Source organism: Perna viridis, chromosome 1, assembly GCF_037379345.1.
Source record: "Perna viridis isolate PV_CMFRI_1.1 ecotype Kerala chromosome 1, ASM3737934v1, whole genome shotgun sequence".
NCBI lineage: Eukaryota > Metazoa > Mollusca > Bivalvia > Mytilida > Mytilidae > Perna > Perna viridis.
The window spans coordinates 9,900,678-9,917,571 of record NC_142445.1 but is presented as its reverse complement, the minus strand read 5'-3'; the positions used below and the strand labels follow the sequence as shown (position 1 = coordinate 9,917,571).

Below are 16,894 nucleotides of genomic sequence, written 5' to 3'. Positions count from 1 at the left end.
GTCTGTTTTTGAATATATCAAACATTCAAAGAGATTCCTTGTTGCTTAAGTTTTTATTACTTCCGTTGAACAGGCATCCGTGACACAAAAGCAGACTTGTCCCAATTTGTTTATCTTTTCTCTTCCATATTTAACCTTTTAAAGCTTTTTTTCTCTCTTTCCTTATCTGTTTCATATAATTAATTTTAAAAAAATGTATTTCTGTATGCGCATGCCAACAATATTATTGTATATTTTTTTAACTGGCAAAGACTTCATAAGTAAGATGTACTTGTGTCAAATCACTTTTGTACGTTATTCGACAAATGAAATATGTTTAAGCTAAATCCGTTACAAGAAACTGAATCAGACAGATCGATAACTAAGTGAGAGCAGTTATACAGTGAACACGCTGTTGTGTTGAAGAGGTTACAGGATGAAACATCCAACGACTCACAATTACAGAAACTGAAAGAGAAAATTTTGAAAGGAGACTGGGAGCGCTACAAAAAGGACGATGATATTTCGCCGTATATCACACGAGAGAAAACTTCTATGTAGCGGAAAAATAAGTGTTCAGATTGAACCAGTATTGGACAAGAAAGTCGTACGAGCTGCTCACAGTATGGGAATCTAGGAATGACAACAACAACAAAAAAATAAATAAATAAATAAAACGATGCTTAGGGAAAAATATTGGCTTCCGACAATGATTCGATTGGTAGATGTTGGACAATGTTACGAATGTCAAGTGACGACAAAACAACACACACAGAAACCACTGAAAATGACAAGTATTTCAGAGAAGCCTGGGGGAAATTGTATCCATAGATTTCGGAAGACCTTATTAGGATGGAGATTACAATTTTGAAATATTAAACAAACGAACACGATATCCAGAGTAGAGATACAACAGCTTGCAAGCAAAAAAAAAGTAAAGCTCAGGAGGATATTTACATTGACAAGGTTAAAAAAAAACACCACAAAGTTACACCAGGACACCTAAGAGCAAGCTACGAAGCTAAAGCTTTTACGGAACTACTAAACAAGACAGAACAAATCACAAACATTCAGAATAAAGATAGTATAACAGCAGTGCAAGAAATGGGTTATCATTCTTAGGAAAAGGAGCATCACCGTACGAAGCGCTAATGAAATGACCACAAAACTTGGATATACATTGAGAACCGACTACATAATTTCTCATCAAGACGACGAAATAGATGAAAGACATACACAATACAAGAAGAAGATAAAAACATACGCAGAAAACCGAAACACAAAACATCATTGCCTAGCACCCAGCAATTATATACTACTGCAAAAAAATCAAAACAAAAAAACTCAACAGCTTATGAACCTGAATTTTTCATTGTCTATAGAGTAAATGGATCTATGATCAGTGCCAGATGAAAAACAGATGGTAAAGAAGTTATTTGGGGTGCAAGCAAATACAAGAATGTGAATGACATGATATTCACACACTTACAAAAAGATGATGATACAGATGAAGATAATGCAAGACAGGCGCGGGTGGGCGGGTTTAAAAGGGAGACTGTTAAGAAGAAAAAAAAGAGAGAGACCAGTGTCAAGAAATCAAATAATTGCAACAGAGGCTGTGAAAATATTTCTCGGACCGCAAAGATAGTCCAAAGACAGACGCGTACCACAATATTACAAATACTTAATAAAGAGACGATTGAGTACAAAGAAGTTCATAGACTGTTTTTTATTAATTATTTATTTCATTCACAGTAAAGGAGGAATGTAATATCCCGCGAAAAAGTAATATTGACCTTCGAAGTTTATCTTCGTAACCTAACAACATGCTTGTATATTCGATATTTATCGTGTTATCCAAGCTGATAAGACTCCATAGATATTCCACCATCATATTACTTGAAGACACTGACTGGCCCGACGACCTCGTCAGTTTTCCAAGTAAAAGGATACGCCGAACAGCGTGATTGAATCCACTGTTTGTACCTTTTTGAATGATAGGATGAAGTCTAGTTGCAATCTGAAAAGAACTCGTAATAAGGTGCGCTTCCAGACTCTTTCCTTTTCTCTAGCAATAATGGGAAGCAAAACGTTGAATACTGTCTTTAAGCACTATGTATTTCAAGTTGCGAATCATAATATTCTGGACTGCAGCATTTTGAGGAAGTATGATATGTCAAAACCAAAAGAACATAGTCAGTTGTGTTTCTCGCCCTCTTTTTCATAGACTCAGATCTATTAATCTGGTAAACTGATGTGATTGCTCCATCTAGAACTTTGCTTGGATGGCCTCTCATGACTATAGAGGGTTTCATCATGTCACATTGAGTCCTAAAACTTTGGCCGTCGCTGTAAACACGGCAAAGAAAAAAAGTGATAATAATTTTTTGTTGTTAAAACATTAACATTAACAGTGCAAATATTCTGACTATTTCAAAATTATCAAACCATGTTCCATCACTTTAAATGATATATTTGACTACAACGATGACGAATCACATTGTACCATATCAAAATGTGGTATTAATAAATTGCAAAACATGCAACATTCTTATAACCGACTCTTACTTCTCCAGTTCCAAACAAAACCTTCCATTCAAAAAGTCACGATGACTTAAGTTGCAAATTAACAAACTTAATATATGGATTAGAATGCAACTAATGTGGTTTAGTATATGTCGGAGAAACGCAAGAACGATTAAACAAAATAATGTGCGGTCATCGTTTGGGAATTAACACCAAATTCCCAACAGTTTATCAATACTTTCATCATCAAGATCATTCAATCCTCTCTATGAAAGTTCGTATTGTAGAAAATATTTACCATCCTACCTACAGTCCCGTTCTAAGTAAAAACTATCGTAGGGAAAGAGAGGAGTACTGGATACGCAAACTAGGTACTGCAATACCTTACGGATGCAATGTCAACATCAAAAGTATAGGAAACCTTTCAAGCCAATATAACAATAGCATAAATGTGATGAATTTATTTGACAAAAATCAAAGACGGGAAAGGAGTCATGGCCATCGCACCTATACGTCACCTAAGTTACATGATGTCTCCATAGATGGTCTCCTTCCTTTCATACAAAAACCCGTTGGACTTCATCACATTATTTATTCTATTTATTTACAAAACAAGTCTTGACAATCTGTTTCTGACTCCACATCATCAGTATACAGACTTGTTGCCATCATTTTGGATACTCTATTCCACGGACTCTTTCAATCAGTTTGTGTGAAAAGTCAAGATGAAGAAAAACGATCATTTCTTCCACTACCGTTTGTCAACAAAGGTATAGATGCAATTAATTTGGCTCGCATCCTCCATCACAAAAACGTTACCAACAAAATTCTCCCATATTTCAAAGACAAATCCATGCCATTTATTTCATATTCCTATACTTCACCCATTGCATCCAAAATTTTCAATTATAAAAAGCTATTGCAGAACCTCGAGATTGAGGACTTCAAAGCTAAACCACCTAACTGTTCTTGCAAAAACTCTCCATTCAAATATGGTCCTTCTGGTCACGTCGTTACAGGAGATTTAACCATCATCGAAAACAAATCTCTGCGTAATATCTTTTCTAAAGGTCCCAAGTACCGTGAACCACGCTCCATAAATTGGAATTATAGCTTTAAAGTTCTTATGGATGCCGTCGAGGACTATGCAAGAAAATGGATGAAACGAGAACAAGATGACACTGATTCACTGTCAGAGTGGTTAAAGACCGTGAGGTCTTTAATTTTGAAACGAATGAAAGTTTTAAGTAGGTCAATGGGTGCTAAGGCTACATCAGTTTTCAAAGACCCCGATGTAACAAAAACATTGTCTACTATACATGACAAATATGTTGTCGTACCAGCAGACAAAGCCCAAAACAACATTATTTTTGTCTGCAAAACGTTTTACATCCAATGTTTATTATCAGAGGTAAACGTGGAAAATAATAGCAGTTATAAGACCTTTACTGCTACCACACTCTCCAAAGAAGAGATTGTGGAAAACCATAAATCTGTGCTGTCTTCTTATGGTCCCTCTACCAAGGACGATGATTGTGATTTACCGTCTATGTACTGGATTCCTAAACTCCACAAGAATCCATACAAACAACGTTTCATAGCTGGATCTGCAAATGTACCAGCAAACCTCTTTCAAAACTTTTAACTTCTATACTTACAACTGTCAAGGAGGGTCTACAGTCCTACCACAATACTTGTTACTCCCGTAGTGGTATTCAATGTGGATCCTGAAAAAGTCGAAAGATCTTTTGGAGACAATCAGTTCAAGACTATTATCTGAATATAATAGCATTAAAACCTATGATTTTTCAACACTGTATACTTCTATTCCCCATACTCAGTTAAAATCACGACTTAAAAACATTATACATCGTTGTTTTTCCAAAAAGGATGGTACACTAGATACAAATATATACATCTTGGTAGAGATTCCTCATACTTTGTAAGAAATAATTCCCAATCATCTTCCAAATATACAGAGGAATTTTTAATCGCCAACATATTTGTCAAGTGTGGTGGACGTATTTTTCAACAAACGGTCGGCATTCCAATGGGAACAAATTGTGCTCCTTTTTTTGCTGACACATTCCTTCACTCTCATGAGGCGGCCTTTATGGCTGATCTGATCCGAAAGAAAGGATATCGTTTGGCTAGATCCTTTAATCTCAGTTTCCGCTATATAGATGACGTATTATCTTTAAACAATCCTAATTTCGGAGATTTGATACATCGCATCTATCCCAAAGAACTTGAAATAAAGAATACTACAGACCCTGTGAAGTCAGTCTCATATCTTGACCTACACTTAGAAATCGATGGTAAAGGAAAACTACTGGCCAAACTTTACGACAAACGTGATGACTTTTCATTCAAAATTGTCAACTTTCCTTTCATCTGTGGCAACATCCCTTCAGCACTTGCGTATGGAGTGTTCATATCACAACTCATACGTTATGCCAGAGCTTGCCGAAACTTCGCAGACTTTTGTATCGCGCTATAATTCTAACAAATTGGCTTCTGGAACAGGGTTATGTTGCTACAAGATTGAAGTCATCACTACAGAAGTTTTATGGTCGTCATCATGAACTCGTGGATTGTTATGGTGTATCTATCTGCCCCATGAACTGATTTATTCAACGGGTCATAATTTTCCTTTCCTCGTTTGTCTACCCCGGACTTGACTTTTTATGAGCAACTCGGCGGGTGTTTCTAGAAAAGCAGAAGACTCTTACCCTACCAATGCCCCTGGTCCATGCTCCCAGTTTTTAGTGGAGTCCGAGTTGCTCATTTGCTTTCGTTACTTTGTACGTATGATTTTAGTTACTTTATGTTCTTTGTTGTGTATGCCTGTTTTTAGGACTTGACTTTTTATGAGCAACTCGGCGGGTGTTTCTAGAAAAGCAGAGGACGCTTACCCTACCGGTGCACCTGGTCCATGCTCCCAGTTTTTAGTGGAGTCCGAGTTGCTCATTTACTTTTGTTACTTTGTATGTATGATTTGAGTTACTTAATGTTCTTTGTTGTGTATGTCTGTTTTCCGTGACTGGTCTTTGTCCCTCGATTACATTCTTTTGATTACCGCTATGACCTTGGTTCCCTTGATTACTCTTCCATGTCTGGTCTTTGTCCCTGGATTACATTCTTTTGATTACCGCTATAACCTTGGTTCCCTTGATTACTCTTCCATATCTGGTCTTTGTCCCTGAATTACATTCATTTGATTACCGCTATAACATTGGTTCCCTTTATTACTCTTTCACTACTGTTATATTATCTGATTTAAATAGGATAGTCAAGGTAACAGTGAAAATAAAATGTTCATGTAGATTTAACTACATACGGAAATATGTAACTTTATTATAGGTTTTCTGATATACTCACAAGCCAAATATTCAGACTTTTCTGTCTTAAAATACTTAATAGATTATTTACCAAATTTTACAAAATTCAAAATCCCAGAATGACCAAAGCTTCATTTTGTATTGTACACGGAAGAACTTTTATGTTGCAGAATTAGGCTTCCTATTTGGAGGTGGTTTAATTTGTTTGGTTATAAATTTGAGACTGTTTTCATCTGGACAAAGATCTTCTTTTGCATTTAGTTCGACTTCCGATGAAATGTTAAAGGTTTGATCTTAATTACTTAATTAATCATCTCCAAATAGTTTACAAGAAAAATCTATGACACACACGAAATTTTTTTTGTAGACATTCTTACTGTCAACACTCCGTTCTCATGCAGTGACTTTCACAACTGCTCCAGCTTATGGAGTTTTTGTCTCTCACCTCATGTAAGTTTCTAGAATTTGCGAATGTATGACTCACAGACAACTACTAACAAGACAACCTTTAGGAAAAGGGTGTGCTGCTCATAGATAAAAGTCATAATTTCCAATGCTTGATTTGATTGACTGATATAGAGCGTCGATTGTGTTCAATATAATTAGCGACATTTTTCTTTTTTCTGTATAAACTGTTTCAGTTCCTTTTTCTTGTACAAGCAATTCTTCGTATGTTGTTTTTATTGTATACCACGAAATTTTCGTATATTCCGCTTTATTGCTACTTTTCTTTCGTAAGTAATGGAATGTCAAATGAGAGTTGACCTAATTCATTCGATGTTCCCGCATTTAACACCAAGAACCACTGGTGTGTTCGTTTTATAATTATTAAACTTTAATATATATATATTTATATCGCCTGCTGTTTTACCCACTCCTCACCGAGAAGTGGGGTTGTTGGTAGTAATGTTAATGTGTAGTCTGCATATTGATCATTACCGCTGATAAAAACTGCATTATCTTTTTGTATTTTATAAGATGCACAACTGCCGGATTTGACTATTTGTGTTGCAGTCACACCGTGGAAGGGCGAGCTAGTCCTTTAACGAATCATACAATATTTGTATGCGTAAATGCAGTCCCCTTAAAATAAACAAAACACTTTTTTTCATGACCTACCATACATTATTTTGTTATGCACACTTGATTGTTAGTTTTTTAGTAATGAATAAAGGTTATGTCACTGGGGTAAAATATAAATCCAAGCTTGTTTGTTTGTGACTCAACTAGTTTAATTTTCACCAATCTTTAGTTCTGAAAATACATTGTGAATTTAATATCATGTCAAAGCAAAAAGGTTTTCACGAAATAGTAGGAATAGAAAAGGAACAATGTAACTATTGTAAGTGTCTAACTTATAATACATTGGGAAGCGTCAGACATCCCCATCCGCGCGTGTTATATGTTGTAGCGTGGATCAAAAAACGGTTGGTTAAAGGGTTTCAATATATGTACTAAGAAAGTTAGGCGCAGGAAAAACATGCATGAGTTTAAGGGTCAAAATTTGTTTGTTTGTTTGTTTGTTGGGGTTTAACGTCCGAGCAGCAATATTTCAGCTATATTCAGACAATGAACATGAAATTCATGAGAAAATGATCATGAAATGATGATGAAATGAAAAAGGGATGGGGCAAAAGGACAATGGGGTCGACAAATTTTGATTGCCACTAGTAATAGGGAGAGGTGAGTAGGGTCGGACAATTTAGCCTCCCGTGGCGGAGCCCTATGGTTCCTACTCCGGGAGAATACCACAGTAGGGCTCTTTAACGTGCGAGGAACGTGGCATCTTTCCCAACACGGTGCACCACTATGGTTTGTGGTCAGGTTTTCCATGTTATATCCTGGCAACCCCAGCATGTAACACGCCAGGGGTACCCCATTCTACCACCTGAGGCACACATTCCAGTTGCTCTGTGGGCAGAGCGCCCTAGCCCCCGGCTAGTGTTCTGAGCACTATTTAGTCGACTTTAACGACAAGCTTAGCGCTACTGTAGGCCTATTCTTTTAACACCCGGACCTGCACGGGGCAAGGGTCAAAATGCATAGGACACTAAATGGTGTTATTGTTGTTTAACGGGTTAGTTAAAGTCCGTTAAATCTGTATAGGTCCCGACAGTCGAAAGTAAATGAATAAATAATATATGAAATAATAATAGCATTATTTCAAATTAAGTTTCGCTCAACTTACAAACACATAATAGCCGCTAAACTAAATACCCGCCGACATTTAGAACCACCAAATGACAATTTCCGTAATTCTCAGGTTGCGTTGCTATCTTTTTATCTTACACTCTCATGAAGAGTGAAAAAAATAGAGGAAAAGGCTATTTTGTCGCCACTTTTAATTAATACATATAACATTACAAAATGAGCGGGAGAACCATTCGCATAAGGCAAGAAAAAAATGTTTCTACTAACGATGTAAAAACATGTCGATCAAATCAACTTCGACAGTGTCAAGGTCAGCCAATAGTTGATAGATAAGTAACCGCATTTATGATTGGTGGAATATTACATTACTGGTTCTCTAGCTTTATTTAATTGCGAAATAACAAAATTGAATATCCGGCAGGGGACCATTGCATGCTCTAATTGGTGAGTAATGAAAAAGCAGCGTCAGGTTTCACCTGGATAAATAGTATCAATGTGTACGTGCATGGTATATTTTCTTAGTTCATCAATGCTTTCTGTTGGAGATATGTATTCCAAAATTTGTAAGCAAACACGTACTGAATCTAACTGGCTCATTGTAAGATTTTGTACTTAACTAACAGCTATGAACACGTTATATTATCAATTCGCAACTCAATATTTCATGTACTATATAGTTACAGAAAAAGGTTTTCATCATTTTAATATAACACAGGTGCATGTTGTTTAAGTACATTTATACATTCAAAAGATTTTGTCTGAGGAATATATTCATATAGTCATAGCAGACTCCAAAAAAAAAAAAAAAATTAACACACACACACACGAAATCCAAAATGATTTATCCTTTACATTGACATAATCTTTGATTGGTTCAAATATAAAGGACAAAACTTGCATAAACAGCCCATTTTAATAGTTGAATAACTGAGCAGCTCTTATCGTTATGCATAGTTTCAGCATACACATTGCACAAAAATGGTATTATGTTAGACGTAGATTTGTACACGTGTCGGTCATTAACATATACGGAAGTCCCAAAACTCAAAATCATAAGTAGATCTAGGTTCGGTTTGTGCTTGGAGTTATATTGTTTGTCTTGTTTAGTGAACACACTTTTCTGACTCTTAGTCATCACTCTTACTCCTATTTTTTACTTATTTAGCGGGGAAGCACAGTGACTAAGAGTTTATCTTAAAAATCTTTAGCGTGACTCGGAAAGGAATCGAACCAACGGCATCCAGCACTCGAGTCGAGCACGCTTCCATGATACCACCAAGTGTCGCTTGCAATAGGCCCTTATTTTTGGGAGTCGAGATAATTGGTGGCCAAGGTTTACCTTTTTATAATCTTTAAACATGTTTTAACCTGAATCAACTTTCATGGCATTACCGCAAACGTCTTTGCAAATTTACCTCTTGTGGGCAGCTATCGCGAACTTTTTTGTTGAACTTAATTGTTTTTCACATTTTCACGAATCTACAACAAATTGCTGAAGCTTTTGTTTTTGGCTTGTTGGATGTTGGTGTTTTTTTTTTTTTTTGGGGGGGGGAGTGGTGGTGGTGGTGGTGGATGTTATACTCCCTATGTAAAAGGTATGACAACTTCCAGCTTAAAATGTGTGAATAATTCGGAAAAGCCTCAATGTACCTCAAACAAACCTCTCGCAATAAATCGCAATGGATACAGATCCGTTCTTTGGATCATTAAGCGTATCAATGACGTGGCAATTAACGTCGTATTTCAAACGCCAAAACTTCAACAACAACCAATAAAGAAACGTATTACATTTTGTCATGCGCAGCATCGAAATTTGAAATTGTAAAGCATAAAATTCTACTTGAACAAAAATATCTGTAAAAGATCGATATATAGATACGCGTTAATAGAAACACAATTAATTTCATCCGGCCAGTACACTTTGTTGATATTTACAGTTCGGAGTGTCCGTCATTGGCAAGTCGCTGTTGCTTCAAAACTCTCAATATTTTCTTTGCATCTCTTTCTAGGTGGACGTACTTGTCGTCAATTCCACCAGATTTCTGTCGGATTAAGTTGTGGTAAGGAAAAGCTGGATCTAGGATATATGGAGCCGTTCTGAAATAAATGTTATCATTTTTATCTATTTGTAAGTGATTAGATCCGCATTTGTAAAAAATGAACTGCTTCTTTGCGAATTCGGTACGATAGTTTGCAAATACCACAAACAAAGGCATGACTACACATTTTAACGATGTTCAATGTTGACAAAATAACTTTCTGTATCGTATAAAAGTCCGAATGTAAGTGAGAACTGAATAAAATAAATAAAGAAAATAAAGTCTGTTCACTTCGTCAGGACAAGTTTTCTTACTGTGTTAAACTCACGGAATGTCATAGTCCTTGGGATTGTAGTAAGTGTTCCATGATATTCTGAGTGACTTAAGATCCGACAGGGACTCGAATACGTTAATCATTAAGTCAAGCTCCTTTACCGATGAAGGTGACCCCATATCCTCGTAAGTTTTAATCACAACCAGCTCTGCTCCATATGACTTGAGTGCATGCTAAAGATTAATGAAGCTATTTTATACAAACATCTCTCCTAAATATTCAACATTCAATTATGTCAAAATGCTCAGTAAGCAAAAACTGTCAACTTGCATATGAATGCAATTGTAATACTAAATGAAAAAGTACGCAACTATCTCTCTGTAAACGAATTATCTCGTGGTCATATTTCGGAAAATAAACAATGTTTATGTTCCATTATTTAAAATTTTGTAAAAAATTTGTAAAAACTTTTGTAATGTAATTCTATTTGAATTCTTACTACGAAGCAAATAAATCACCTTTCTCGTTTTTGTCCAGTATTTCAGTAATCTTATGACCTTCTTGACCTTTTCGTTAAACTGTTTTACAAAGTTGACTTGTAGAAATGCTAAACATTTGCCGTAGTAGTCTCTTCGGTCCGGATGTTTCTTCATATCAACATAGATCTGTTTCAGATTATCCTTCGTGGCTGAAATTAAAACAACTATTTATAATGTTGTCTTTAAAATTTTGATATTTTTCAGTTCCTACTACTTGATGTACCTAGACCTATACAAATAAGTTAATAAGCAGAAATGTATCGATAAAAATGAAAAATCGACTACATCTGATCAAAGCGCAGTTATTCTTACTTACATGTATTACCAATCGGTTATATATTCTGTGTCTGCTTTTCAACGAGTTTATTTTTTGTAGTCTTATGATAAAGGGATTTATCCGAAAGAAAATCATTTATTCTTAAATGACATAATTAAATTTTTACAGTTGTAGGGAGCAAAATCATAAATCACAAAAAAACTGCCATCCTTCAAAAGGTGGTATTCAAAAAAAAAAAAAAAAAAGAAGCAAATTATCACATATTGAATTAAAGTATTGTGCATCAGTAAATACCGTTTTTTGTTTGTTATACCAAAAAGTCTAATGTTAGACCTAGAAAACTTACGATGGCCAATTTTTGATTTTAAATCCATTATAGGCAGCAAGTCGACTTCCTCATAATTTCCATCTATCATGATTTTGAATTGAATTGTAAATGGCGTCCTTTTAATTCCTGTAATCTTGTGTGGCGATTTATCTAATGATCCTTGTAACACTTTCAGAATTTCTGGAAGCTTCTCTTTTTGTTTTTCTACTGAGTTAATTTCTCGTAATGGAAATAGCAAATCAGCGTCAGCCATGTCCCTCACTGCAGTTCCTTTACCCAGTGAACCTCCCTATGTATAAAATATTTGATTGATTGATTGTTGGTGTTAAACGTCAAAACAGCAATATTTCAGCTATATCCGGGCGATGATCATGAAATGGCTGATCAAATAAACATTAAATGATGATGAAATGAAAAATGTGATAGACACAAGGATAATAGAGTCGACGAATTTTGATTGTCACTGGAAATAGGGAGAGGTGGGCAGGGTCGGGCAATTTAGCCTCTTGTGGCGGAGCCCTATGGTTCCTACTCCTATCGAATACCACAGCAGGGTTCTTTAACGTGCGAGGAATGTGGTATCTGCGGGCCTATTCTTTTGACACCCGGACACGCACGGGGCAATAATATTTGAACAGAATAAATTAAAATAAACCGGCAAAATTATTTTTATGTTTACTATTACATGATAATTTTAATCGTTTGTGTGTGTGTTTTTTTTATTTAGCAAACGAAAATTCTCCATGAAAAATCCATACTAAAAAATGTAATTAAATCTATCAGAATGATTTTCCATTACAAAATTTAATACCTTAACCGTGGATGACACTTTGAACATAACAAGTTTACTTTTCATCAGCTCTGCCACGCTGTGTATTGCTTTGCCTAATTTCTGGAGGTAGACTTCTTTTGGGTTTACTACTCTATCGATGAATTTTGGTATGGATTCGCCATGGTGACGACCAACAAAGTCGTCTTTATCTGTTGCATGATCATCTTCAGTCTAAAAAATATACACAAATTTTATCATAATGTACTGCACTAAAAAGCCGATCGGAATGTGCGTCTTAACTAAGTTAGTGACTGTACATATGTCAGACTTGTGTTTTGTCCTGGTAACAGAAGTACCAGTTCAACATTAAAGGTATTCATAGGTATAAAAACACATAATACATCTTTTTCATTTTACTATACATTATATACTAACCATGCATATATCCGACCTGCTCTAGGTATGAATTACCTTAAAGACTATTTACCTACAATCTGACTATACCCCCTACTCCTACCATCATACACTTAACACGTACCTACCTAGCTATCGTGTACACTCCAACCTTACCTACACACCTGCTCTCTATACCTACCTACTTATATGGCAAGCCAAAGTGGACAAAAATCACTATTTTGTAATATTAGAAAATGAATTTTTAATATTACAAAATCATTTTTTTAATATTAGAAAAGATTTTTTAACATAAGAAATTCATTTTGTAGTATTAAAAATTCTAATATTTTCTAATATTACAAAGTCCTGAATTAATAATATCACAAAACATCACACATTTTGTAATATTACAAATTGAATTTGTAATATTAGAAAATGAATTTGTAAAATTAGAAAATCACTTTGCAATATTGCAAAATCAGTCACATTTTTTTTATATTACAAATTGATTTTCTAATATTAAAAAATAGTTTTTTAATATTAGAAATTCAATTGAATTTTTAATATTAAAAACTGATTTTTTAATATTAAAAAAGTGTTTTGTGACATAAGAAATCTTATTTGTAATATTACAAAATGAATTTGTAATATTAAAAAATCATTTTTTAATATTAGAAAATACTCATTTTTGTCCACTTTGGCTTGCCATACTATTACCTACCTATCTATCTTCCTGTACATCGATCAACCTAGGTTTTTTTATAATTTAATATGCACACAAAATGTCTATACAGCAAATGACTCTTAAACAAATGTACGCTCAAATCTTTACACTATGATGACCGCCTTTCCAATGTGCCGACATAATAGTTCTAACAGTATATTGCAATAAAATCTTCATTATGATTTGAATATAAAAGAGAGAAGGGAAAGAATTCTGAAGTGTTCACACGTGTTTTATACCAATAATGAAGATTACCTCAGGTCCGTAGAAAAGGTCCCCATTCACAATGGCAAGGAGGGCCAATACGCTCAAGATCGAATAAACTTTCGCTGAAAATGATAAAAAAATATACAAACAATCATAAATTGTAATTTTTTTTCGAGTGAAATAACACACAAACAACAATATGGTTTAAAAGTAAAGAGCTATACATTATATTAATCGAACAAACATAAATAAAATAAATCAGTTTCACACATGTACGTAGTTTCAGAAAATATTTTGCTTTTCTTTTGTGCAATATCTCATCTTCATTCCAATTTTCTATTAAACCAGTAGTTTGTGAGTTGTGCTATTAGTGCGTGGAATATACATATAGTACGAGCGTGCAAGTACTTATATAAACAAAAAAATAAAGATAAAAAATAAAAAAAAAACCAAAAAAAAAAAAGGGAAAAAAAGCCAATATGGCTGATAACTATTCGCGATTCAGAAAATTATTAAGGTTACTTACGCTTCATTTCTAAATTCTACTTTCGATTTAAAGTTTATGGAAATATGGCTGATAACTATTCGCGATTCAGAAAATTATTAAGGTTACTTACGCTTCATTTCTAAATTCTACTTTCGATTTAAAGTTTATGGAAATCACGATGTAAAAGTTCGTTAAATGTGCCATCGATCAAAACAATATATATATATATATATATATATATATATATATATATATATATATATATATATATATATATATATATATATATATATATATATAGTCACGATAGCCAACAACGTTACTTAGCCAGCGGCGTAGCTAGGCCTGTTTTAGTAGTACGCAAAATTACGGCGAGGGGTCTTGGGGGGGGGGGGGTCGCTCAAGGCCCCGATTGAGTCCGGCAAGGCAAAGCCCTGAGGGAAACTACTGAATTTAAGATTTTGGAGCCAGTTTTTCAGAGCCTATGCTACGTTCATGGTATGCATATATGATAAATTTTGGGATATGGAAAATCAAATTTACTTTTCAATTGGGGAAAATACGGCCAGTACACAAATAAAGACTTGGAAAAAAAATTATAAGTTCTGGTTGAACGTATCCCTTCTGTCAATAACAAATGGAACGAAATTTTAAAATATTCAATTTTTCACCATAACTTGCCACGGTGTGACATCTATGCTATTAGATCAAGTTAAAGGCTGATTCAAAGTGTTCAAATTACATTTCTGAATGTTCAGAGAGTCAGTCTAGCAATCCAAAGACAAATCAGACACCATATGTTCAATTAAATAAAAAAAACCAACTCTATTCTTAACAGATACATATTTTTTTTGTATTATTCAATCCAGTCACTTAAACATCAGTGCCCATTTTCTCTCCTTCTTTCTCCAAAAGACATCCAAGACTCGATCTGTATTAATTTCACGTTCCCTGTAAATGTTTAGTAAACCAAGTCCCGACAACCGCCTTGTTGTCATGGTGTTCCGCAAGTAAGTTTTAACTCGGCGCATGGTGCTAAACGAGCGCTCGGCCGTTGCTGTTGATACAGGCATGCATGCAAATATGTTAAGAATAACATATACAGCTGGATACAGATCCTTATTGGTCACATTTAGCGTACCTTGTAGGTTATCCGGAACCTTATCTACTGGTTCAGACCACTTCGTTTTCCAACGAATAAGTTCTGATCTGAATTCATCTTTGGATAATGTGATGTCGTCGGAGCAAGTATCGAATAGCGTATCCACAATTGTTACATTAAGATTATTAGCTTTAGTCGGCAAAAGATGCTGTGCACAGAATCGAGGTTCAGCTGTAATTAATCGGACATTTAGTTCTGCAATTAGGTGATCAATAAAGGGAATGTACATATTTAGCCTCCAGTACTCCGACGGATTTTCGGCTAGTGCATTTGGCCTATTCCGTTGTCGACCACGATTTCTGGGCATACTGGCATCAACTTCCACGGTTCCAGCAAGATCAACAGCTACGTTGTACAGTGCGTTCCATACTCCTATGTCATTTCTTTCGTCGTTCATAAGACGAATTACAACTTTGGATTCATCTAATGCCTCATAAAGGTCACAGTCTTTTTTCTGTAGAAGATTTGACAATGGCACCAAAGACGATAGTATGTGCTCTGTAGCAACAAGTGTTACAATAAAACTAAATTGTTCAATAGCTGTTTTGTATGGACCGGCTTTTGCATCATTGTGTTCTGTAGAGAGCTCGTCTAGAGCAGAATGGACGGTCGAATAAGCTGCCTTGAACGTATACAAAGCATCCTATCGTGAAGCCCATCGCGTTTCACACAGAGTTTTGAGTTTTTGACGACCTTCCATATTCGCTCGAGCTGCGTCATCATCTGAAAGCTGTGCCTTAAATATTCCAAGTTTTTTACCTGAATAATCGAACATGAATGCAATTTCTTGTAGAGAATTCATAAGGTTTCTTATTATGGGCTCCTTACATGCATGTACAATAGACAAATTAAGGTTATGCGCCTTACAGTGGGTGTACACCGCACCTGGTACCACCTCTCGAATTCTCGCCTGCACTCCCCGATATTTGCCCGACATGTTGGCAGCACCGTCATATCCCTGTCCCCGCATTTCGTCTATAATAACGCCTTTCGTGCGAAGGTTATCTAAAAACGAATCTGTGAGTGCTTCACCGGTCGTCAATTTGCATTCAGCAAACCCAATAAATTCCTCTCGGATGCATTCTTCGTCATAAAACCTTAGACAAAGTGCCATCTGTTCAATGGTTGCAACATCGGTTGCTTCGTCTGCGATGAAGGCGAAACAAGTGGCATTATTACAAGCGCTTACGATGTCACCACTAATCATGTCACCACATATATCAATTATTCCGTTTTGAATTTCGGCCGAAAGATACGTCGATTTGTTAAAAGATTTAGACTTTGAAGCTGAATCGAGATGTTCCCTTAAGAGTTCGTTATCACGGCGTCGGTATTTCAAAAGGGCAATGAAGTTACTTTTGTCTTGCTCGCTTACTCGTAATGCAACGTTCTGATTGCCACAAAGAACAATAGTCTCAATGATAATGCCCAAAATGTTTCTGTTTCTTGTGACTTGCTTGTCGTATTGGCTGGATATTTGTCTCGTAATTTGGACTTTCCTTCCATTATGCTAATAAAATTATCAGCAGATTTCAAAAAATCATTATGAGAATCTGTAGCATTGTGAGCCCTAATAAATTTCCCAGCATTACTCCAGTCTGTAACTGGTTATACGCCCAACGTTTTCTCCTTAGCATCTTTCAAGCCAATGCCTGACAGTTTTCTACAAAGGGAAGAAAATATTACGTTTAC

The 16,894-nt window shown here is 35.4% G+C and overlaps 2 protein-coding genes across 3 annotated transcripts; both read right to left on the bottom strand.

Moving 5' to 3' along the window:
- Positions 1-8,682: 8,682 nt before the first annotated feature.
- LOC148627158 (2'-5'-oligoadenylate synthase 1A-like) lies at positions 8,683-14,242 on the bottom strand. Of its 2 annotated transcripts, none has more exons than XM_088568781.1 (7): positions 14,171-14,242; positions 13,602-13,675; positions 12,266-12,457; positions 11,473-11,743; positions 10,829-10,998; positions 10,365-10,543; positions 8,683-10,094 (listed from the first exon to the last, which is right to left on the bottom strand). In XM_088568781.1, exons 1-7 carry the CDS (start codon positions 14,175-14,177, stop codon positions 9,929-9,931), a joined length of 1,059 nt encoding a protein of 352 aa, XP_088424907.1. In that variant the 5' UTR covers positions 14,178-14,242; the 3' UTR covers positions 8,683-9,928. The 2 variants fall into 2 exon arrangements, with proteins under 2 accessions (XP_088424907.1, XP_088424897.1); XM_088568771.1 differs by having other exon boundaries at positions 14,080-14,184.
- A 667-nt stretch (positions 14,243-14,909) lies between these two features.
- Positions 14,910-16,172, bottom strand: LOC148627157 (52 kDa repressor of the inhibitor of the protein kinase-like). The gene is made up of 2 exons (XM_088564815.1): positions 16,088-16,172; positions 14,910-15,700 (listed from the first exon to the last, which is right to left on the bottom strand). The coding sequence occupies exons 1-2, from the start codon at positions 16,170-16,172 to the stop codon at positions 14,910-14,912; spliced, it is 876 nt and encodes a 291-aa protein (XP_088420941.1).
- Between the last annotated feature and the right edge of the window lie 722 nt (positions 16,173-16,894).